This window comes from Piliocolobus tephrosceles, chromosome 10, assembly GCF_002776525.5.
Source record: "Piliocolobus tephrosceles isolate RC106 chromosome 10, ASM277652v3, whole genome shotgun sequence".
NCBI classification, from domain to species: Eukaryota; Metazoa; Chordata; class Mammalia; order Primates; family Cercopithecidae; genus Piliocolobus; species Piliocolobus tephrosceles.
In genome coordinates, this window is record NC_045443.1 from 77,245,448 (window position 1) to 77,271,250 (window position 25,803).

Below are 25,803 nucleotides of genomic sequence, written 5' to 3' on the forward strand. Positions count from 1 at the left end.
TGCCACAAAATTCAACGAAAATGCATTTATCTTTTAATTTTACCTGTTTCAGCTTCTGATTCCGAGTCATCTTCCTCATCTTCTTCACTAGAGCAGCTAGACTCATCTTTCTTTCCTTCTTCTTCTTCATCAACCTTTTCTTGTTCCAGAGATTCAATACGGGATGCATTTTTCTCTGGTTCAATAATCAATGTCTCTTTGCTGTTAAAGGAAAACAGTGTTCAAATGATTAGAAACAAAAAAGATTAAAATACATTCATTCTTCCCAGATCCAAATAAACATGCCTGTGGCCATTATGCCATCTCATTCACAAAAGTAACAAACGTACTTGAATATTTTACTCACTTTTTAAAGGTCTTCTGTGACTGATTATTGTCCATATTTGCTGTTGATTCAATTAGCGGAGATTTCTTGTCCCGTTTTTCACTATGGAGCTTTGTACAAAGTTATGCAAAGGAAAATAAGAAAACTATTAAAATAATATTACTAAGATGCAGAGTTTAAAATAATAACAAAGTAGTTTTTCAGACATTAAATAAGATAAAACAAAGAAATAAATAAATTAAGTTTTACCTGAAAAGGAAAGAGCTTGAATAAAAAATGAAATAGACTAGACAATTAAAAAGTTCCATACAGGGCTAAGATGGATTTTTTAAATCCCTCCAACTTTACTGAAAAAGTTCAGATCCACTAACCACTTAGGCTGGCTGAGGATATTTTACTCAAAACCCTGTTTCTGGCTGGGCGCAGTGGCTCACGCCTGTAATCCTAGCACTTTGGGAGGCCAAGGTGGGTGGATTGCCTGAGCTGAGGAGTTCAAGACCAGCCTGGGCAACACGGTGAAGCCCCATCTCTATTAAAATACAAAAAATTAGCCGGGCATGCTAGTGTACACCTGTAGTCCGAGCTACTCAGGAAGCTGAGGCAAGAGAATTGCTTGAACCCGGGAGGCAGACGTTCTAGTGAGTTGAGATCATGCCACTGCACCCTAGCCTGGGACAGAGTGAGACTCCATCTCCAAAAAAAAAACCAAAACTGTTTCAGGTGACATCACTCCTTGCTATTGGACCTGCTATTGGATATATGAGATTTTATAGACTCCATCTTTTAAGTAAAACCCTCTAATGAAATTGTAAAAACATGTTATTCTTGAGGACATATATAAGTATTCATTTTGAGAAGGGGAGGAAATAGAAATGGGGATAAGCAACATAAAAAGTTAAATATCACTACCCTTTATTCTCTTTCACTATCATTTAGTGAAACTTAAGGATAGCTTAAAACCAAAAAGTACAAAACATCACAAGAAAACTTTTGTAATTGTCTCAAATTCAAAGTTACTAAGATAATTACGTAATACAGGCAATTATTAGACAGTCATCAAACATACCAGATTTTGTTTCTTTTGCAACTCTTCTAAATATCCTAAAATGTCTTCATCTGCTACATCAAAGGCTGTTTGGCCCTAGGTAGGAAACAAGGGGGGGGGGTAGTGATGGTCAAAAGTCAATAAATCATAAAATGCCTTCAATAATTCTGTATAATTTTATATAAAGAAGTTGGATAACATTTTTTACAGTGGTTATAAATGATACAACAACTACTGTAAAAACATACAACGCTAAGGCAATGTACATGAAATTTAAGTGAGACAGAAGCTGTGAATATCTCCCCTTATTTTTTTGGTAACAGCTTTATCGAGATTATCACCCTAAGAAGCAGGAACAAACCCTTTAGTTATCACTGTCTGCATCCAGCCCAAGGCAACCACTAATCTACTTTCTATGTCTATAGATCTGCCTATGCTAGACATTTCATGTAAGTGGAATCATACAATATACGGTTCTTTGTGACTGGCTTCTTTCACTCTACATGTTTTCAAGGTTCATCCATGTTATAGTATGTATCACTTCATTTCTTTTGATGAATAATATTCTATTGCATGATATATACGGTCTGCTAATCCAGTCATCAGGTGGACATCTGTTTTGTTTTTTTTGTTGTTGTTTTTTTTTTGTTTTTGCCTATGATAAATAATGCTGGTATGAGCATTCATGTACAACTTTTTGTGTGGACATCTGTTTTCATTTTCTTCAACATCCAGTTAAGGGAGAAATTACTGGGTAATTTAACCTTTTGAGGCCTTTTTCTTTTTGATGACATCCTACAACTTAAATTCTTGGTAGAGTAATAAAATTTAAAAATGCATATATTTAAGCTGCTGAACATTCAGCCAGCCACAGGTATGGCTTAATTTTAAAAATTAGTCCAGATGAACATATGTCAATCTATTTTAATCTGTGAAAGAGAAAATTTCAAAGAGCTGCTGACTAAACATAATAAGAATATTTCCTGCTGCCTGCATTAGTCCTTATCATAGCCCTACTGGACAAGTTTCCAGGACGCTTACAAGTTCATTATTTAGAATACAGTCTTCTTTATGTTATCCAGTACATGATCCTTTCACAGAAAAAAAATGTTTTTAGCAACAAAAAATATAATTCTGAAAGAAAGTTCAAATTTCTTAACAGTATTCCTATATCCACAATGACATAAGAATGGATAAGAAATAATGGCTTCTAAAATCACATTAATTTTTCCGTTTAGAAACCAACAACAACCCTTGTTTCTGTACCAACATTAGGATGCTAACATCTATTCAGAAAGGAGCTAATTTCCAAACACTATAAAACAAACTATAAGCTAGCCAATATCTGAGCTAGTTTTCTCATTGCCTGTTAATAAAATAAAAAGCTATTGTCACACTGGCAGGACTGTGGCTCACTGCAGCCTCAACCTCCTGGAGCTCAGCTGTTCCTCCCACTTCAGCCTCCTGAGTAGCTGGGACCACAGGTGCACACCTCCATGCCTGACTAGTTTTTGTATTTTTTTGTAGAGATGTAGTTTCACCATGTTGCCCAGGCTGGTTTTGAACTCCAGGGCTCAGACACACCTCCACTTCCCAAAGTGCTGGGATTATAGGTAAGAGCCACTGTGCCCAGCCCTATGAAGTTATATCTTAAAAGTATATAAAATACTGCTTTTTCAAAATAGGTGAGTATGTATATAAATTTACAAGATTCAAAAATACTTATCATACTTGCCTTTTCTTGCTAGAAAGTCTTTCCAGTAGGAATTTAAGAGACAATCTATCCTTTCCCACTCAGTCCAAGATAAAAAGTTTTAGTTTTAATAAACTTTCCTCCCATTTCAATCTTGGGAAATAGAAGCCAAGATTTAAATTCCTGAAGAATAAATAGTTCTGAAATCAAATAACTGGCTCAAAACTTAAGGTGCCCTTTAAATTAGAAATACATGTTAATTCTAGTTTTGCTATATCATATGCTTTATATAATCAGTTCTAAAATGTTAATAATGCTATACATTTAATGTAAACCGTGTTTAAGATTGTTATGTGGAAATAATTCACTGACTTATTTTTAAATATCATGTTAAGTATTACCAACCCCTCTCATGAATGAACTATCCCACCTTGAAATGTCTGAACTGTAATTAAATTTTTGTAGCAGTTAAATGCAATAGGGTCACTTTAATAACCAAGGAACTCTCCTCTTTAAGAGTAAGAAATTAGATCACGCTACTAACCTTTATTTTCACTTTCTCCCTTGATAAATGAGTCTACTTTGCAAACAGCAGCTGATACAGAATCGAAACTAGAGTAAAATGTGGGTTATAAGAATTTCTAATTTCAAAAACAGCACCCTCATCAACTTAACTCAGCAACTTAAACATGCCCTTTAAACAATCTGTAGCACAGTTACAAAGCTAACAGTCGTGAAGTTATAAACATTATTTGGTTCTTAACTACTATAAGGCTACTGTGCTTCACTGATAAAGAGTATAAACACATTATAGTATATAAGCAGTGCCACTCAAAGCAACCAGGCAACAAACGAGGACACAACACTGAGGTATGAAAACGTAAGAACTCTATCAAGAGAACGATCTTAAAAACTGCTTAAAAAAAAATTAGTCCAATACATCTATTAAGAGTCACAAACACACTGGAGACATTGTAAGTCCAACTTCACAGTTTCTTCATTTTTCTTTACTCACTTATTCTAACCAAATTGTTTTTTTAGGTACAACCTCTTCATCTTCACAACAACGAATAATGTAGCTGGGACAAATATTAGAACGATTCTCACTGTACAGATGAAGAAACTCAGTCTGAGTGCATGGTATTTGCCCAAGGTCATACAGGTCATTAAGAGAAAGTGGGAATACAATCTAGGTCTCTACTACTCTAGTGTGTCATTTCGCCTTTATCAAAAATAAAAATAAATGCAGATGGAATTAGGGTAAAAACATCCTTGTGTCCATTAATAGCAGAAATAGCTTTGCCATTCATTTAAATCTTTATAATGACAGTTATATTAATCTAAAAACTTGTCTGCTAGCCATTGTATTCAGTAAGAGAAATTCCAACCAGAAAAGCATTCTAGTCAATAAAGAACAATATTTAGATACATTCTAGTAAAGCAATTATTTTAATAAACTAAGAAAGCAAATAACCTTTATATTTAAAGTCTGTATCACATAATCTATAATAATGAATTAAAATGACAGTAAATACGTATTACAGTTTGCAAATAATTTAAAGAAATGAGACTGAAATCTCTAAATATTTTTAGGAAGGGTTTCAGATTTTCTATATGATTTGCTACACTTACTATATTATACATTATTTTCCCAAATAGTGTTTTCTATTACTAAAGAATTCATCTAAACTCTGGTAGTACCTTAAGTGCACATCTTTAATATCATTTTTTAAAACAATTTAGTAATAACCTTCAATCTGTAAGTACTAAGGAAGGTATTATAAATTCATATAGGCAGGCTTACATAATTAAGACAAAGTAATTTATTTTGATTGAACATGATGTATGACATTTTAAATTATAGACAATAAAAACAGTCTAATTCACACATGCAAAGTTATGATTAAACTTTTAAAAATCAAAGTCGTAAAACAGAACTTCTCAAATGAAAAAAAAAGGCTTGTGTTTGGATATATTTATGGCACAAACTCCTTTAGAATGCCATAGACATTATGTAGCTCCTCATTATAAAAAGCAGTCTTTAGGCCGGGCATGGTGGCTCAAGCCTGTAATCCCAGCACTTTGGGAGGCTGAGACGGGCGGATCACGAGGTCAGGAGATCGAGACCATCCTGGCTAACACGGTGAAACCCCGTCTCTACTAAAAACTACAAAAAACTAGCCAGGCAAGGTGGCGGCGCCTGTAGTCCCAGCTATGCGGGAGGCTGAGGCAGGAGAATGGCGTGAACCCGGGAGGCGGAGCTTGCAGTGAGCTGAGATCTGGCCACAGCACTCCAGCCTGGGTGACAGAGCGAGACTCCATCTCAGGAGAAAAAAAAAAAAAAAAAGCAGTCTTTCAAATCTTGACTTTTAAAAGAAAAATAATATTTTGATTAAAATTTGTATTTTTACATCTTAATAGTATCTTGAAAAATAAAAGATGAGGAAACTAAAATGAAAAGAAGTTATAGAGGAACTTAGCAGAATAAAAAGAAAAAACAATTATCAGGGCTTTAGGAAAAATTACTTGACTTCTCTGATCATGTTCCTGAATCCAAAAAACCCTTAATTTCACAGGGTTGTTAAAAGAATTGCATATGTGTAAAAAAGGCTGAAAATCTTTAAATTCTATGTAAATATGAGGCATAATTGTTTTGGGTTTTTTTTTTTTTTTTTGAGCAGGGTCTCCTTCTGTTGTCCACTGCTGTGCAGTGGCACAATCATGGACTCACTGCAGCCTTGAACTCCTGGACTCAAGCGATCCTTCTACCTCAGCCTCCCACGTAGCTGGGATTACAGGCGCACACCACAAGGCCTGGCTCACAATTCTTTTAAGACCACATAAAGATCTACTGAAATATCGAATGACAGATAAGAGAGTAAATAAAATTTAGAGTGACATAAGGAGCTGCTATTAATTTTTTTAAAAAGGATACAAGGCAAAATAATTTTATATGCACTCCTTCTCTGATAGCAAAATTATGATAAACTGTATGGTATAGGAATTAGACAATTGTTGGCCAGATGCAAATAAAGTAATTTTTCTCATACATAATATATATTGTCTATGTTTCACTAGAATACTGATTCAGTAGGGGAAACACACCATGTTTAAACTTGTAAGTGAAATAATCCTTTTTGGAAACCATTTCAATTAATAAGCTTCTCTCATCTAGTTCTTATCCGGAGGCTACTGTTACTAAATGAACCAATTATCAGCACTGCCCATATGAATGGACATGTAGTAAAAAGTCACTGTTTGGGAGAGAAGAATGCAGACCAGAGTTCAGAGGCTAACAGGTATCTGCTAATCTTTTCAGAAAAAAATTCTGAAGGGGAATTTCTACATGAAAAGAGAGGTAACATGACTTGCAAAGCTAAAATTAGCTGGCCTTTTACTTAAATAGTATCAATATTTATTTGTCTTCTAATGCTGATTACAGAACAGAGAAAGTAAATTATTGAAAGTTTTAACTAAAAATTCAACCCAAAGATTTCTGTATTTGTACATAAGTATAAACCAATCATTCTCCCAAATTTTTTTACTTTCCTTAAGACTTCTACCAATTCCTATGATTTTCATGCCTGCACATTTCTTATATAAAATACATATTTAAATCAGTTAATGAAAGTAAGTTATTTAGAACTCTACTCCACAAACAGCAAAAGAATTAGATGGTTCTATTTTGAATAAAGATGAGATCATTTTATGACTCTCTGCTACATAACCTATGATATTTTCCTATGAAATGCAATATGCAAGGAACATTCTATGGAAAGGTAATTTACACTCACTAGAGGAGACATGTTTTGAGTTCTCCATGATACTTATTATCTACCAACACAGAGTGGGAAGTGACTAGCAGGAATACTGGTGACTGGTTATTGACTGATAGTATCTACAAAGGAGTAGAGAAGTCTAGTTTAACAAGAAACTTGATAACCTGAATCTTTTCATGATTTCGTGACAAACACTTGTATGACATTATCTCCCTCCCTCCTTCTACCTAATTGTGGTATTAAGTATATAATTTACCTCACTCAACAGAACTACTTTCTCATCTACAAAACTAGAAGACTAGATGATGTTGCATCTCAATGATCCCCTTCAGCATAAAACTTTATAGTGTTTACTGTCATTACCTGCTGTAAGACCTCATTATTCATGTCACTTAGAGAACTCTATAAGCAAGCTAAAAGACCATCAGCTAAAGAATTAGAACCACACTTCTACATGTGTTCCAACTCAAAGGGGAGGCAGAAAATATTCACATAAGAATGCAACATTTTCTTAGCTTCTGAATTCCTAAGAACATAGTATCAATGCAAGTATCCAAATCTACTCTACATGTATGGCAATCTGATTACTGAAAGAGTAATACTTCTTTCTTTGCAGCACAAGGTCAGAACTACCTCATACGGTAGCTGAAAAGACTTAAACCATTAATTAGTAAGTCAGTTGGCTAAAAAAAGTTTTATGCAGTTGATAAAAATACAATTATATAATGTAATCCTTATAACCTTTTGAGATTATATTTCTAAATATAGTTTATAAAACTATATTTCTAAAAGTTAAAATATTAAAATACTTTTAAAAGGCCTACCACTTTGTTGACCATCTCCATATCACATAGATTGTCCACTAAAATTCGACATGCTTCTTCTTTACCCCAATGAGCTGCAGCATGAAGAGGTGTCCAGCCATCATAGTCTTTAATATTAACATCATAGCCTGCCTGTATTAAAAGTCTAAAGAAATTACAGTGAATTAGACAATCATTAAAATCTAGAAATAAACGATCATGATCAAAAGCTTTCTACCATGCAATTTAACTACAATTTTCAATTAATTTCTTTTCAGAATTCACATCCTTCCCCCTCAATGAATTAACTGTGGCAAATACAAAGTAATTCTCAGAAAAAACTCGGAAAAAGAAGATCTTGAGTCATTGCCATAATAATGCAGTTTTAATTAATTTCTAATGACTCTAAGTCTTATGGTTTGGTGTGACACTGATTAATTCTTGTTAATATAACTTGTAAGTGAAATTTTCACAGAAAAGCACATAATTTTTCAATGTAAAATCAAAAACTGATTAATCACTTTGTATGTAAAACTGTTTTATTGTGGGAACTATCATCTTCAGGTTTCCATATAATGTATAATCTTGGGCTAAATGTGTTCTAAGAATATACTGGAATCAAAGAAACTTGTTTTGTAATGTTTCTGTTGCCTTGAAATTCAGGAGCTGAAAATTTTCAAAGAAAAATGACAATCTTTTAAGAACAAAACAAAGCAAAAAACATATTCCAAGGAGTCGGATCTATTTTTCTGAGCAGTAGAAAGCAGATACTCCAATCATCAACAAGCTAAAACAGAAACACATTTTAATACAATGCAAAGAGTTGCATAAATTATGTTAGTATGCCCTTCTAACTACATATTGACAGCAACCTTTATTTTATTTAGACATTAAGCTCACAGAGAGCAAAGATGGGTCCATAAACTGCACATAGCATAGCCCCACACAAACAGGCGAACGAACACTAAATACAACTCATGAAATCTAGTTAACCTTTACCTTACTTTCCAAGATGTTGAGCTTGAGAAGGACCTTCTTTTTACCTACAGGAGGTGGCAGTGACAGCTAATGTATAATCCCCCTTCATTTATTTAAGAACAAATCTGGTATTTCCTAACAATATCTAATACAGCTGTTTCTAATCCTGCTTCCATAACGGAACCATCTTAAGGGCTTGTTTTTTAAAAATAGATTCCCCAGCTCACCCCAGTACTACTCAATTAATCAGCATATGGAGAGATGGGCCCTGCTAATCTATATTCTTAATAAGTTCCCCATATGAATCGCTTATCATTGCCAGTCACCTGCCTGCAGACCAACATTTAAGAGCCATGATCTAAAGAAAAGCTGAAAGATCTAAGTCCAAAGAAATATCTCCACTGACATATATTACCAGAAACCTTATTAATAGAGGAAGAAACAATACTGGAATATAAGAGAAAAATGCTGTTCCTCATTAGGAAATATGAACTATAATAATGTTAAATATGCTAAGCAACATTTTTAAGTACTTAGAAGTCTGTGTGGCGAGAAAAAAGAGGTAGATAAATTTTTTCAACATGGAAAAAAAGGCAGTATCTATATTCAAAGAGCTTTTAATGGAAGTGAAACAACAACCAACTGTCATGGATAGGTTCTGTGAATAGACATGCAATGGGAGTACAAAACTGAAAAGCATCAAAATCAAATTGAAAGGAGTTGTGTGTGTTTGGGAGGGAGAGAAAACGTGAAGAAGGTTACATTTGAAACAGATCTTTTCTACTGATTTTTATTTCGTATTTGTTTTAATTAACTTTCATAAGTAATATGTTCACAAAGTTTTAAAAAAAGAAGAAAAAGGATACATAGGGACATCACTCTCTCATTGCTGACCTTTAGCCAACTAGTTTGTCCTTCCTCAAAATAACCATACTATTAATTTTTATTGGATTCTTACAGAATGATTTCATGCATATATAAGCAAATATAATTTTAATTTTTTTTACAATAAATACAAATGATACATACTTAGATCCTTGATTTTGACATTTCATAATATATCTTAGTGTTCTTTCTATAACAATATGTAAGGAGATTTCTCATTCTTGTTTTAATGCAGAATATGCCAGTGAAAGCATATACCATAATTTATTAAACCATTCTCTTATTCCTATTATAAACAATGCTGCCAGCACATGATCTTACTTCTATGTGAGTGGCAGTATTTGTAAAAAACAAATTCCTAGAGGTAGAATCAGGGAAGTAAAGAATAACTGTTACTTTGATTGAATTTGCTCAATTGTCATTTCTACTAGTAAGAATGCCTTTTCCTACACTCTGCCAACAGGATGTCAAATATTTTGATCTTTGCCACTGACAGATGTAAAAGTGTAACTCACTGTAGCTTTATTTGCACTTAATTATGAATGAAGTTGATCATTTTTTTTCATATGCTTAAGGGCCTTTAACTGATTCAAAGGATTGAGCAGAATTTGCCTCCAAGTTGAAGAGATGGTGAATAAAAGCATCTAGACAGAAACAAGGGAAGGCATTAAGGACATCATGACAGAACTTCAATAGATATATATAACTGGCACAATTCATACTTTAGGGGCAATGGTGGTAGCTTAGCTTAAAAAGGAAGACAGTGGCCAGATAATGAAGAATCTACATGCTAAGTTGAGGAGTTTAAAATTTATCCTGATCCCCACTAAGAACTAATAAAGGATTTTGGGACCTTGGATAACCTAACTACAAAGATCATTTGCAAGCCGTCCAGAAACCTATTTTGCAACATAACACAGTACTCGTATATATGTCTACAGAAACAGTTGCTTTAAGAAACAATTCTTACCTTTATGTAATACTCTTTAATACTTTCTATTCTCAAAAAAAAAAAATGCTGTTGGCAACTCTCAAAAGTTTTCGATTACAGAGAAACAGATGGACAAGAAAACTAATTAAAAGGCAACAATGCCGTAATATTCTTAGGAAAAAGGCCTAAATTATTGAAGTTGAATAGAGATTGAAAAGAGGAGGCTGGGCGGTGATGGCTCACGTCTGTAACCCCAACACTTTGAGAGGCTGAGGTAGGCAGATCACTTGAGCCCAGGAGTTCAAGACCGGCCTGGGCAACAGGGTGGAACCTTGTCTCTACAAAAAATATGAAAACTAAGTGGGCATAGTGGCACATGCTTGTAGTCCCAGCTACGAAAGAGGCTGAGGTGGGAAAACTGCCTGAGCCTGTCACCCAAGAGGAGGAAACTTGGGAAAGGTGACTCATATATTCTTTACTGCTTTTACTAATGAGTGGGAATAAGAAAGACTGATATTAGAAGTTCAAGTGAATTACAATCAATATATTAATAAAAGGTGCCATAGATTTTGCTAAGTAGTCTTCCTTTCATGTAAATATAAGAATAATTTCATATATTGAATAATACACTGAATAATTTTCTTCATATAGTTGCCAACATTTGCATTGCAGAAGTAAAAATATTATTGCGACGTAAAGCTTTGTTCCAAGCAAATTTGCTAAACAATATATAGCCTTGTAGAATCAAAGTTGCTTATGGCTTAGTATTTTATAGTGTGCTAATAGTACTAAGTTCCAGTGTTCATGTAGTAAAAAAGGAAACTGTATTTAAGATAAATTACATGTAAATAAATATTCTGCAGGAATGAAGCTTTCAAAATTGATGGTATGTTCACATGACATTGTTCTTAGACTCATGAACTAGTTATCAATCTGGAACCACAAAATGACTCTCTGTAGTGATTTACTAGGCCAAAAGGTAACAGATAATAGTTGACTGACACTTAAATTCAACTTACTGGAAAATCACAACTGATTAAAAAAATAGTAATAATCAAAACTAGAGAGTTGAAAGAATTTTAGAACAAAAGCAATCATATTCAAAGCAGTTGTTCTCTTTCTTCCTGAAAACAGGCATTAAAGAACTCTTTTATGTTGCTTCAAAAAAACATTTGCAGGTATTTTAAGTAAAGGACCAATGAATAAAGAAGACAAACTAAAGTCGAAAAACAACTCTGTAAAAAACAATACTTACTTTAAAACTTCCGTATAGCCTTTAGCAGCTGCAACGTGGAGTGCTGTACCTCCAGATTTTGCATGCCGGACATCATTTATATGACCACTATTTAGCCACTGCCTAGCATCTCTAAGCATGATCCGTTCTTCTTCCTTTCGAGCTGCTTCTATATCAACCCCTGATAAAATGAAAATAATTGCTTTTATTTTTGCTTAATAAAAACTGTTCCATGTTGGGAAATAAAATTGTCCAAAACATGTCAAGTTTAAATAAAATTAAAAGTGAAAGTATATATGTATTTTTAAAATTGGCTGCTTATAACAAGTTGGTTAAACTAAAAAATGTGGGATACTGCAGACATTTTATTAACTTTCTCTACTTATTATTATTATTTTTTGCTCCACGATACTATTTTGATCTATTTTTCCTTTCTGATTATTCTTGTTTTTTAAAATTTGAACATTTCCTAAGATATAAGCATCCTTTGGGCTAAAATTCTTTTTTAACAATTATAATGAATAAGTCTCAAATTTCTATCTGTTTTGATCTGTTCTATGAAATCTAGCCTAGCAGGTACAAATGTTTACTGAATGCTTCAACTTGGAGGTCCTGTCTTCATCTAAAATATATCGTATTTTAAAATAGATTATTTCTCTAGCAAACTCCTTTCATTTCCTTTTCCAACATAGTACATTCTTCATACCATTAAAATTATTTTCAAAATTTTAGTAAGTTATATAAATGTTCATTCATTTAAAAGCACTTACTCTAAGCACTACCCTAGGTTGAGGTGATAAAAGTGGAAAGAGGCCAGACAAGGTGGCTCACACCTATAATCCCGGCTACTTGGGAGGCTGCGGTGGAAGGATTGCTTGATCCAGGAGGTCAAGGCGTAGTGAGCCGTGATCATGCCACTGCGCTCCAGCCTGGGTGAGAGCAATACCCTGTCTCAAAAAACAAACAAAAAAAGTGAAGAATACAAAAATGAATAGGACCCTCTAATTTCTACCTTCAAAGAGCTCAACACCTTGGAAAAAAAAAATAAAGAAAGATACCTTTGAAATTCCTGAATGATTTTATGTGGTCTTATGGCTTCGACTACTTGCTATTTAATAAACAGCACACACCACAATGCATTTACAATCTGCCTTACTCCACAAGTCTATGAGCCTTTTTATCTTTCATCCCCACTGTCTGGTAGAGTACCTGATACAAAGTAAAGGGAGATCAGAGTCAGGAGCGTTGGCTCACACTTGTAATCCCAGCACTTTGAAAGGGTGAGATGGGCAGATCATTTGAGGTCAGCAGTTCAAGACTAGCCTGGCCAACATGGTGAAATCCCGTCTCTACCAAAAATACAAAAAAAAAAAAAAAAAAAAAAGCCCAGGAGATGGAGGATGCAGTGAGCCAAGATCACGCCACTGTACTCCAGCCTGGGCAACAGAGTGAGACTTTGCTTGAAAGAAAAAGAAAATTAAAAAAAAAAAGCAAAGTAGAGGGAGATTACTAAATGTTCACTAAATGAACAATGAATGAACAAATATAAAACAAGAGCACACACACACACACATTTCCTCAGCTAAGATTCTCCTACAATCCACATCCATGTATACAACTGTTTGGTCAAGATTTTTCATTCTTCCATCCACTCATTTAATATATACTGAGCACCTACTATTTTGCCAGGTACATCATTAGATGCTGCAGGTATAGATGTGAACTTATATGGCAGAAGATGATTCATTTGTGAAGAAAAATAAAGCCAGAAAAGGAAACAGAAAGGGTAATGAGAAGGGGTGTTATTTTATATAGGTTGGTAAAAAACAGCTTCTTTGATGACTTTACAACAAAAAATAAAGTGAGTGACAGCCATACGACTGGGAGAACATTCCAGGCAGAGGGAAGTACCAGTAGGCTCTAAAGTGGGAGCCTCCTAGGAATGTTCTGTTTAGAAGGACAGGGTCTCTACAGAGTACTAAGGACAGTGAGTGTGGTGACATGATCTAACTTAATTTAAAAGGATAACTTAGGATGAAAAGTTAAGTAGATATTGAGATACCCACTTGGAGGCTACTGCAATAATCTAGGCAATTAATGATGGTAACTTGAACAAGGGTGATAACAGTAAAGATAGTAAAGTGGTTGAATTCTGGGTTTTTCAAGGCATACCAAGAGAATTTGAATTAGTTTGGACACAGAAGAAAAAGAGAGGTCGAGAATCAATTAGAGGTTTTCAGTCTGAGCAACTGAAAAAATTAAAGCTTCAATTTCAGAAATGTGAGGTTTAAGATGCCTAACAAATATCTCACCAGAGACATCAAGTAATCAGTTGGATATCTAAGCCTGTAGCAGAGCGAACTAGGGAAACAATAAAATATTATGCCATGGGCATCTCAAATGCAACGCTAAAATCTTAACCTAATTTTTCTCCAACTGTTCTATTTGCTGCCTGTCTTGTTTTCCTATACTAAGTGCTCTCACTTACCTAGCAACATGAAAGTCATCTGAATTTCTCCCTTTACCTTACTCTCACCCCATCTGTGATTGTTAATTGTGTCAAGAGATGCCTAATGGCTGGTGAAGCACTGTCTGTGGGTGCATTTGAGGGTGTTTCCAGAGGAGACTGACATGGGAGTCAGTGGCCTGGGAGAGGGAGACCCATCCTCAATGTGCGCAGAAACAATCCAATCAGCTGGGAGAAATGGGCTGAAAAAGGAGGATTTGCTCTCTCTGCTTGCTCTCTTCTCTCCCTTCAGGAGGGGGATACCTTTTTCCCTCCTGCTTTTGGATATCAGACTACAGGTTCTTCAACTTTTGGACTCTGGGACTTGCACCAGCGGCTCCTTGGGGGAGTTGTCAGGCCTGACAGGGACTGCACTGTCAGTTTCCCAGCTTCTAGGGCTTTGAACTTGGACAGAAGACACACTACTAGCTTTGAGCCAGCCACATTATGAGCTTCTCTGGTTCTTCATTTTGCAGGTGACCTATTGTGGGACTTTGCAGTGATTCTGTGTCAGTTGCTCCTAATAAATCCCCTTCCATACATCCTACAGGTTTGTCTCTATGGAGGAGCCTGACTAATACACCATCCTATTAGTGACCAGATTTTGAGTTGCCACTTCTAGACTGTCTTCTAAATGGCCCCTATCACTATCCTAGTTCATAGCTTATGTCTCACACTTTGACTACTACTACTGGCCCTTAACTCATTCAATCTTTAGTCCCTTGTAATTCATCCCCCAATCTACTGCTGAATTGGAAAAAATAAAATATGATGTCATTTCTCTACATAAAATTTGTCAGTGGCTGCTTCTGTAAGACAAAGCTCAAGCTCTTTAGTATAGAAGACAAAGCCTATATGACTTGGTCTCAGTGCATTTTTAACTTCATCTATAGTCTTTCTCTCTTACCATCATTCAGTGTTCTAACCATTTAGACCTCCACATAGGTCCCCAAGTACATCATGGTCTTTACTGTCATGACAGCTACCTCTGCCTGAACTGTATCTTTATTCTGCCTGCTTATTAGCACATTACCATTTTTTTTCAAGACAACTAAACTGCTCATTATTCAACTGAAGCTCAGCTTTTAAAAAGCAGACAATAATTCAGAAATATTTTTAAAACTCCAAGATAACACAAATATAGGAAAAGTCACCTTCAAACTAGAGATTAAAATATCTCATTACTGTATTTGAAATAAACTTGAAGTAAGATTTTCCAAACAGACCTTATGAAAACAATAAATTGTATAAACTATGTATGTAATGAACAGAACCTATTATAATTTTACAAAAACCAAATGCCACCATTTCTATAGTAAAGCAGTTATACATATATCAAAAATTTCCTACCAGAAGATAATCAGCCCATTTAAGATATGCCTAATGTTAATAACCTTTCTATTAAGTGATTTACCTCAGATTTGCTTTTTTAATGTGTTATTCTCTTACTGGCTTTTAAAACAGGTAGCATTTTATTATTTTTATCCCTCCTTTCATTACAATCTTAAACATTCTGATCTTTATTGTCTTTTACTATTCTGTTTCCCTTGAGCTTCAAGTTAAAAAAAAAAAAAACTACTTCTTTTCTATTTATCTAATTTCATGCTATCTTTATCTAATGACAAAACAATTATCTTCTTTAGCTTCCAAATCATGCTCGTAACTGATTCATATATAAAAACAATCCAAGTGTAAAGTTAACGTGAAGGGCAATTCCTTATGTTTAAGAAAATTAAATTAGAAAAGAAAAACCTTTCTTTTGTTCTTAAATTTTGAAATACTACCAATTAGAGTATGTAGACCCTGCTTAGCTCATCAAAAAATTGAAGAAGAAACAAAAAGCCATCTAATTGTACTATGTATTAGGAGACTTGCTTTCTAATTTCAGTGCTTTGACTGACTAGCTAGTGATCCCGAGAAAGCCATAGCTTCTTTGGATATTAGTAAGATAGGTTAAGAAAACAGATACTGAACCGAGACTGGCTGGATTTGAATCTTTGATCCACCACTTACTAGCTGTACTACCTCAGGCAAGACAATCTATGCTATGCTCTGGTTTCATCTGTAAGATGAGAATGATGACAGTATCTATCCCATTGGGTTGTTCTGAAAACTAAATTAATTAATACATGTAAAGTGTTTAGATCAGGAATAAGAACTAAGGTGTTAATTATTATCAGTTTGAAAAGTCTATGATTCTGCTTCTCTTTTCTTGATTTCTGTTTTAAAAGAAAAAAAATCTTATAATGCATTTAACTGGTCCTAACCCACCTACTATATAACTGTAAGGTTTTTAAACAATGAAAATAGTATGTAATAAAACTAAGTTGGGTGTAACAAAGTGATTAGACTAACATTTGTCACTATGATTCAAGAGCAGTAAATATTAGATTAAAATATAGCCAAATATCTTAGATTAAAATAAATAAAATTAGATTGGAATTTAATCAGCTAACAGATTCAAAAATCAATGTGTCCCTAGCTAAATAAAGAAAATAATTACAGCTATTGTTCAATTATTACTACTTTCAAAGGCAATTTACTTAAGCATAACTAGTTACTGACCAAATGTACTAGAATAAGAAAAGCCAAAAGGATTAAAAAACTTAAAAATATTGAATAATAATTTTCATACCTGGATAATTTGAGAAATGTTACCACTACTAATGATATGGTTTGGCTGTGTTCCCACACAAATCCCATTTTGAATTGTAGTTCCCATAAGCTACAATTGTGTGGAGGGAAGGACCTAGTGGGAGGTAACTAAATAATGGGGATGGTTACCCCCGTGCTAGTGGTCTTGTGATAGTGAGTGAGTTCTCACGAGATCTTATGGTTTAAGGGGCTTTTTCCTCTTTGTTTAGCACTTCTCTCTCCGGCCGCCACGTGAAGAAGGACATGTTTGCTTCTCCTTCCACTATGATTATGCTTCCCCTTCCACTATGATTGTGAGTTTCCTGAGGACCCCCAGCCATGTGGAACTGTGAGTCAGACGTCTTTCCTTTATAAATTACCCACTCTCAGGTACTTTTTCATAGCAGCATGAGAATGGACTAATACAGTAATTTGGTACTGGGTAGTGGGGCACTGTTGTAAAGATACCCAAAAAAATGTGGAAGCAATTTTGAAACTGGGTAAACAGGCAGAGGCTGGAACAGTTTATAGGGCTCAAAGGAAGACACGAAGATGTAGGAAAGTCTGGAACTTCCTAGAGACTTACTGAATTTGACAAAAATGCTGATAGTGATATGGACAATGAAGTCCAGGCTGAAGTGGTCTCAGATGGAGATGAGAAACTTGTTGGGAAGTGAGGCAAAGGTCACTCTTAGTTATGCTTTGGCATAGAGACTAGTGGCATTCTGCTTCTGCCCTAGAGATCTGTGGAACTCTGAACTTGAGGGAGGTAATTTAGGGTATCTGATGAAAGAAATTTCTAAGCAGCAAAGTGTTCAAAAGGAAGCAGAGCATAAAAGTATGAAAAACTTTGCAGCCTGATAACATGACAGAAAAGAAAACCCAATTTTCTGGGAAGAACTTCAAGTTGGCTGCAGAAATTTGCATAAGTAACGAGGAACCAAATGTTAATTGCCAAGACAAAGGGGAAAGGGTCCCCAGGGCATGTCAGAGACTTTCTCAGCAGCCCTTCCCATCACAGGCCTGGAGGCCTGGGAGGGAAAAATGGTTTCCTGGGCTGGGTCCCAGGCCCCCTTGCTACGTGAAGCCTTGGGACTTGGTGCCCTGTGTCCCAGCTACTCCAGCTCTGGCTAAAAGGGGCCAATGTACAGTTCAGGCCATTGCTTCAGAGAATGCAAGTCCCAAGCCTTTGTGGCTTCCATGTGGTATTGGGACTGTGGGTGTGCAGAAGTCAAGAATTGAGGTTTGGGAACCTCTGCCTAGATTTCAGAAGATGTATGGAAAGGCTTGGATGTCCAGGCAGAAGTCTGATGAAGAGGCAGAGCCCTCATGGAGAACTTCTGCTAAGGCAGTGTGGAAGGGAAACGTGAGGTCAGAGTCCACCCCACAGAGTCCCCACGGCGGTACTGCCTAGTGCAGCCATGAGAAGAGGGCCACCATCCTCCAGACCCCAGAATGATAGATTCACTGAGAGCTTGCACTGTGTGCCTAGAAAAGCCACAGACACTCAACACTGGCCCATGAAAGGAGCCAGGATTGGGGCTGTGACCTGCAAAGCTACAGGGGCAGAGCTGTCCAAGACTGTGGGAGCCCACCACTTGTATCAGCATGACCTGGATGTGAGACATGAAGTCAAAGGAGATTATTTTGGAACTTTAATGTTTAATAACAGTCCTATTGGATTTCGGATTTGCATGGGGCCTACAGCCCCTTTGCTTTGGCCAATTTATCCCATTTGGAACAGGTATATTTACCCAATGCCTGTACACACACTGTATCTAGGAAGTAACTAACTTGCTTTTGATTTTACAGGCTCACAGGCAGAAGGGACTTGCCTTGTCCTGGATGAGACTTTGGACTTGGACTTTTAGGTCAATGTTGGAATGAGTTAAGACTATGGGGGACTGTTGTGAAGGCATGATTGTGTTTTGAAATGTGAGGATGTGAGATTTGGAAGGGGCCAGGAGTGGAATGATATGATTTGGCTGTGTTCCCACCCAAATCTCATCTTGAATTGTAGTTCTCACAATCCTCACAAGTTGTGGGAGGAACTCCATGTGAGGTAACTGAATCATGGGGGCAGTTACCCCCAATGCTGCTGTTCTTGTGATAGTGAGTGAGTTCCCACGAGATCTGATAGTTTTTTTTTTTTTTTTTTTTTTTTGAGATGGAGTCTTGCTCTGTCGCCCAGGTTGGAGTGCAGTGGCCGGATCTCAGCCTCCTGGGTTCACGCCATTCTCCTGCTTCAGCCTCCCGAGTAGCTGGGACCACAGGCACCCGCCACCTCGCCCGGCTAATTTTTTTTTTTGTATTTTTAGTAGAGACGGGGTTTCACCGTGTTAGCCATGATGGTCTGGATCTCCTGACCTCGTGATCCGCCCGTCTCGGCCTCCCAAAGTGCTGGGATTACAGGCTTGAGCCATCGCACCTGGCGAGATCTGATAGTTTTATAAGGGATTTTGCTCAGCACTTCTCTCTCCTGCCACCATGTGAAGAAGGATGTGTTTGCTTTCCCATCTGTCAAGACTGCATGATTGTAAGTTTCCTGATGTGTTTGCTTTCTCTTCTGTCATGACCGCATGATTGTAAGTTTCCTGAGGCCTCTCCAGCCCTGTGGAACTATAAGTCAATTAAACCTCTTTCCTTTACAAATTACCCAGTCTTGGGTATTTCTTCACAGCATCATGAAAATGGACTAATACAACTAGAGATATATTTAGGGTGCTTTTTTATAATTATTAAAATCTGTTAAGAGATGCCCCTATACTTTTGTTTCTTTGGAATTAAGATATGCTATATAAATTTATGCATTCCCATTACATGTATCAAATGAACATCATGAAGCATTTTCTAGGAGATATTTTAAATAAAATGCAGTATGGTACAGTGGTACAGAATGTGGGCTCAAGATATTTGTCATACTGTTTAGGACAGATACTTCCTACCTTTATGATCTTGGGTAAATCACTAAGCCTCAATTTTCTCATCTGGAAATGGGGTAACAGTAGTATAAACCTCATAGAATTGCTATGAGGATGAAATGAAGAAATGCATGTGAAGCTCTTTGCTCAATGCCTGGCATATAATAAGCATTTAATAACAGCTACTCTCATTACTATTATTAGTGTTAACACTTAGCTTTTCATCTCCAGGGTCATCTCATCTACTAGTTCTCAAAACTCCCCCTTCTTACGGTTCTCCTAGATTTACTTTTTACATCTTCACATATCTTAAGTTCTAACAATGCACCAACCACTGTCATCTAGATGTCCTTTGGTACTACAAACCCAATATATACTCACATAGTCCCTCAGTCTGTTTCTGTCTCATCTTACACTTTCCCACTTGAACTCATCTAATCATCACTTCTTCAACTGGAAACTTCAGTGAGTTAGTCTTAATTCTTTCTTCATATCTACATTCAATTCTTCACCAAACTGTTCTAATTTTACTTCAACATTTCCTCAAGACAGCCTTGTTCTTCATTTAAAATGTAACAGGTTTTGGCTCCTTTCATCTTTCACCTGGACTAATTTGAGAATCTTCTTCAAGGAATGCGTGTCACCATATATCCTACATTCTATTTCATCCTCCAAGTTGCCATCAGTTTTATACTAAAAACCAAATCCAATCAGATTAATTTATTGCTTGGAGATCTTTGTTGCATCTATGTAATACCTGCAAAATAGATATCCTTCACTATCTGGCTCTGACCTATCTTTTCAGGCCTCATCTCCTACAAATCCCGCCCTGACTTTGCATCTCAATTCCAGTCCCAATGAATGTGTCTTCCAGTCCACATATGCTATGGATGTCTCCAATTCCTGTTTTTTTTTTGTTTTTCAAAAAAAATGTTGTCCAGGCTGGAGTGCAGTGATGTGATCGTAGCTCACAGTAACCTTGTACTACTGGCCTCAAGCAAGCCTCTCACCTCAGCCCCCAAAAGCAATGGAATTATAGGCATGAGTCCTATGCCTCGCCTTCCAATTCCTTTTCTTTGCACATTTTGATACCCCATCTTTTGTGTCCACCAGTTCCCTTATTGCCAAGCAAACTCCCTCTAAATGTCATAACTCTGAAACCTTTCCTCACTACAGCTTTTTCTATTCTCTCACAATATTATGTTCCTATATATTTTAATACACAGCACACTGTATTGTGAAGCTCTCTTCATTTGACACTTCTGCTAGACTGTGAAACCCTTAAGAAGGATTGTCTTGTTTTTTTTATTGTTAACACCCAGCACATAGAACATTTGCTGGCACATTAATCAATGCTAAATGAATCACTGAAACTAAAATCAGCCTTGCTTACAGTCATGTTAACAACTTCCCTTATACAGAAGGAAACCAAATGCAAGAAATTTTCAGTACAATTCCATGCCTTTTCTAGTTCATAACAATTGCTAATATCAGATAAAAAATGGGAGCCTTAAATGTTTACTTTAAATTTAAATTACCATTGACAGGAAACTGTTATCTGAGCTATCTGAGCACTCATCACAGCAAAATGGACAGTAAGTTCTTCTTGCTAGGTTGTGATGCTTTATACCTATTCTTTAGTTTACTCTAATCTAGAAGATCCCATGACTCTAAAACACTTGTCTATCTAGAACATGGCTATTGAAAGCTCTTGTGTGTGCTTATTCAGGCTGCAGTTTATAATCACTTTTCTATTGCATTTCTTGTTTTTCTTAGGCTCCAGTTATCTTCAATCACTTTTTATAACACCTCAATTCTATTTTAGGTATTTATTTTCTCAGTTTTCGTGCTTCAGATATTTTTTTTTGGCCGGGCGCGGTGGCTCAAGACTGTAATCCCAACACTTTGGGAGGCCGAGACGGGCGGATCATGAGGTCAGAAGATCGAGACCATCCTGGCTAACACGGTGAAACCCCGTCTCTACTAAAAAAATACAAAAAAACTAGCTGGGTGAGATGGCAGGCGCCTGTAGTCCCAGCTACTCGGGAGGCTGAGGCAGGAGAATGGCGTGAACCCGGGAGGCGGAGCTTGCAGTGAGCTGAGATCCAGCCACTGCACTCCAGCCTGGGCGACAGAGCGAGACTGCGTCTCAAAAAAAAAAAAAAAAGATATATATATTTTTAAAACAAACCCACAGTTGGTTAGATGCAGTTGCTCATGCCTATAATATCAGAACTTTGGGAGGCCAAGGAAGGTGGATTGCTTGAGTTCAGGAGTTCAAGACCAGTCTGACCAACACAGTGAAACCCTGTCTCTACTAAAAATACAAATACTAGCCAGGTGAGGCGGCATGCGCCTACATTCCCAGCTCCTCAAGAGGCTGAGGTGGGAGGATCGCTTGGGTCTGGGAGGTTGAAGCTGTAGTGAGCCATGACTGTGTCACTGCACTCCAGTCTGTCTCAAAACAAACAAACAAACAAAACAAACCTGCAGTCATTAGGAGTTTTCCTAATCCCAAGGAATAAAAATCTCCTTTCATGGAATTTATTTACCTTCTATTCCTTTCAAATCCTTAGTTTCTATTTTCTGATGAAGCACATTTCAGCAGGAGTCAGCCCTCTACATCAATGTTTCATACCATTCCTCTATCATTTGACCTCAGTAAAACACAGCTCTAATAATGCCTGTTTGATCACTGCCTAAAGATAATGGAATATAACAAAAATCACATGTGGCACTTGTGTGTGTGTGTGTGTGTGTGTGTGTGTGTGTGTCCTGCCCAAAGGTACTGAAGAAGTAATCACACATATACACATTAATTTTTAATTATAGTAAAATAAACATAAAAATAAAATTTACCATCTTAACCTTTTTTTTTGTTTTCAGAAAGGGTCTCACTGTGTCATCCAGGTTTAAGCACAGTGATGTGATCAGATCACTGCAGCCTCGAACTCCCGGGCTAAAGTGATCCTCCCCACTTAGCTGGGATTACGGGTCTTAACTATTTTTAAGTGTACAGTTCTTAAGTACATTCACACTGTTGTGTAACACATATACAGAGCTCTTTTCATCTTATAAAAGAACAACTCTGCCCATTAAACAACAACTCCCTTTTCTCCCCTCCTTCCAGCTCCTGACAGCCATCATTCTATTTTCTCTATGAATCTGACTATTCTAGGTACCTCATCTATGTAGGATCATTTGTTTTTCTTTTTTTTTTTTTTTTGGTCACTGGCTTATGTCACTTACCATAAAGTCCTTCATGCTGTAGCATATGTTGGATTTCCTTAAGGCTGAATAATATTTCACTGTATGTGTATTCCACATTTTATTTATTCATCCATCAATGGACACTGGGTTTGCTTTCATCTTTTGGCTAATATGAATAATTTGTACACCCATGTTTGTACAAATTATTCAAAGAGTTGAGTTGTTTTAAATTGTTTTGGGTAGGCTGGGAGTGCTGGCTCATGCCTATAATCCCAGCACTTTGGGAGGCCCAGGTGAAGGATCACCTGAGGTCAGGAGGTAGAGACCAGCCTGGCTAACATGGTGAAACCTCATCTCTACTAAAAATACAAAAATATTAGCCAGGCACGGTGGCAGGTGCCTGTAATCCCAGCTACTCGGGAGGCTGAGGCAAGGAGAATCGCCTGAACCCAAGAGGCAGAGGTTGCAGTGAACCCAGACTGTGCCACTGCACTCCAGCCTGGGTGACAGAGCAAGACTCTGTCTCAAAAAAAGAAAAAACATCATTTGGGTAAATTTCTAGAAGAGGAGTTGCTGGATCTTTTTTTTTTTTTTTTTTAAGACAGAGTCTTACTCTGTAGCCAAGGCTGGAGTACAGTGGTGTAATCTCGGCTCACTGCAACCTCTGCCTCCCGGTTCAAGCAATTATCCTGCCTCAGCCTCCTGAGTAGCTGGGATTACAGGTGCACACCACCACGCCCAGCTAATTTTTGTATTTTTAGTATAGACAGGGTTTCACCATCTTGGTCAGGCTGGTCTCAAACTCCTGACCTTGTGATCCGTCCACCTTGGCCTCCCAAAGTGCTGGGATTACAGGAATGAGCCATCGCACCCGGCCTGGATCATGTTTTATACATACATACATATATATACACACACATAGCTTTATTAAGATATAATTCACAGCATCTACATAGCATTTAAAGTGTAGAATTAAATGATTTTAGTAAATGTGAGGAGTGGTATAACCATCATGACAATCAACTTTAGAATACTCATCACTCTTAAGACTGATGAAACTCTGTGCCCATTAGCAATCACTCCTATCTATAAATGAACATCTCCCAAATTTACATATCCATTTTGTAACTCCAGACTCACATTTTCAACAGTTTGGATATCTAACATGCAAAATAAATTTAACATGCCTGAAAATGAAGCCCTAATATTTCCCTATAAAACCTACTCTTCTTATAATCTTCACATCTCAAATAGGAACTTCATCCATCCATTTGTTCAAACCAAAAATCTTAGAATCTTCTTTTTTTCACACCTTCTAGCTAATGACTCAATAATTCTTTTGGTCAAACCTTCAAAATATACCCATAATCCAACCTCACTCATCACTTCATCTACTACCAGTCAAAAATAAATCACCTTGTTTTGTCTGGATTATGGCAATTATTTCCTAACCCTTCTCCTACTTCTGTCCTTGTCTCCCTACAATCTATTTTCAACACAAGAGCCAGAGAGATCCTTTCTAAAACTGTATCAAATTATGTCAGTCCTCTGCCTCAATCCCTCCATTGGCTTCCTATTTCCCTCAGGTTAAAAGCCAGAGTCTTCCCAATGACTCACAAGGCCTTATGTGATATGACCCCCTGCTACTTCTGTGACCTCTCCTCCTACCTGCCTCTTCCTCTGCTCTGCCTCTCCAGTCAAGCTAGTTTACATGCTGCTTCTTTGCATATACAAGACACCCTCCCATTCTTGTATTCATTGCTCCCCTTGTCTGGAATGCTCTTTCCCCAGATCAACATGACTCATTCTCTCATTGTATTCACATCTCAGCTTAAATGACCCCTTATCAGTGAGCCTTCCTGACCACACTATTTAACTTTGCAATGTGCCACTTACCCTGTGCACTTTCTACCCCTTTGCCTGCTTTATTTTGCTCCAAAATATTCTAGAAAACAGAATCATACTGTACTATTGTTTTGCAAGCTGAGTTCATTCTTTTCATTCAATTATGATTGTCCTTCAACGTCAATAAATATTTTTGCTGGAAAAGTACTATATTATTTCTAAAACATTTTGTCCATTTAGGTTGCTTTTTATTTTACCTTGCCGATTAACTTCATTTTGAAGTAGCTCTTCCATTGCCTCCTCCTCCGCAATATCTAAAGGTGTGTCTCCTTCACTGTTGACAGCCCCTACATGTGCTCCCTGACCAATCAAAAACCTGTAAAACCAAAGGGAAAATAGTTAAGCAAAAGATATTATCATTGAAATAAAACAAATGCATAACCAGTGAGGAAAGTTCCTATATAAATCAGCAATAAAAGACAGTATACACATTATTTAAATTTTAAAAAACTATCAGGCCGTGCGCAGTGGTTCATGCCTCTAATCTCAGCACTTCGGAAGTCCAAGACTGGCAGATCACAAGGTCAGGAGATCAAGACCATCCTAACATGGTGAAACCCTGTCACTACTAAAAATACAAAAAATTAGCTGGGCGTGGTGGTGGGTGCCTATAGTCCCAGTTACTCAGGAGGCTGAGGCAGGAGAATGGCGAGAACCCGGGAGGCGGAGCTTGCAGTGAGCTGAGATCAAGCCACTGCACTCCAGCCTGGGCAACAAAGCGAGACACTGTCTCAAAAAAAAAAAAAAGAAAGAAACAAAACTAGAGCATGTTTTTTTTTTAAATTTATATTTCCTAATTTTTCTATAATGTACACATGTTGCTTTACCAATACAAAAACGTTAATTTTTAATAATAATTAGAAAGCATTTCATAAAAATGCAAATTTTTAATAATAATTAGAAAGTCTCATAGGATCCACCTCCACTGAGACTTTTCATTATCTCCATATGGAC

General features: G+C 36.7%; 1 protein-coding gene across 5 annotated transcripts in view; it reads right to left on the bottom strand.

The window, feature by feature from the left end:
- The window catches only part of PPP1R12A (protein phosphatase 1 regulatory subunit 12A), a 167,936-nt gene that overhangs the window by 47,759 nt on the left and 94,374 nt on the right, over window positions 1-25,803 (bottom strand). For all 5 annotated transcript variants that reach the window (XM_023219148.3, XM_023218966.3, XM_023219088.3 and 2 more), the window contains exons 3-8: window positions 25,047-25,165; window positions 11,695-11,854; window positions 7,667-7,811; window positions 1,392-1,466; window positions 347-435; window positions 44-201 (exon numbers count right to left, since the gene is read on the bottom strand). In XM_023219148.3, the coding sequence (XP_023074916.1) occupies window positions 44-201; window positions 347-435; window positions 1,392-1,466; window positions 7,667-7,811; window positions 11,695-11,854; window positions 25,047-25,165 (746 nt within the window). The remainder of the gene's footprint in view (window positions 1-43; window positions 202-346; window positions 436-1,391; window positions 1,467-7,666; window positions 7,812-11,694; window positions 11,855-25,046; window positions 25,166-25,803) is intronic.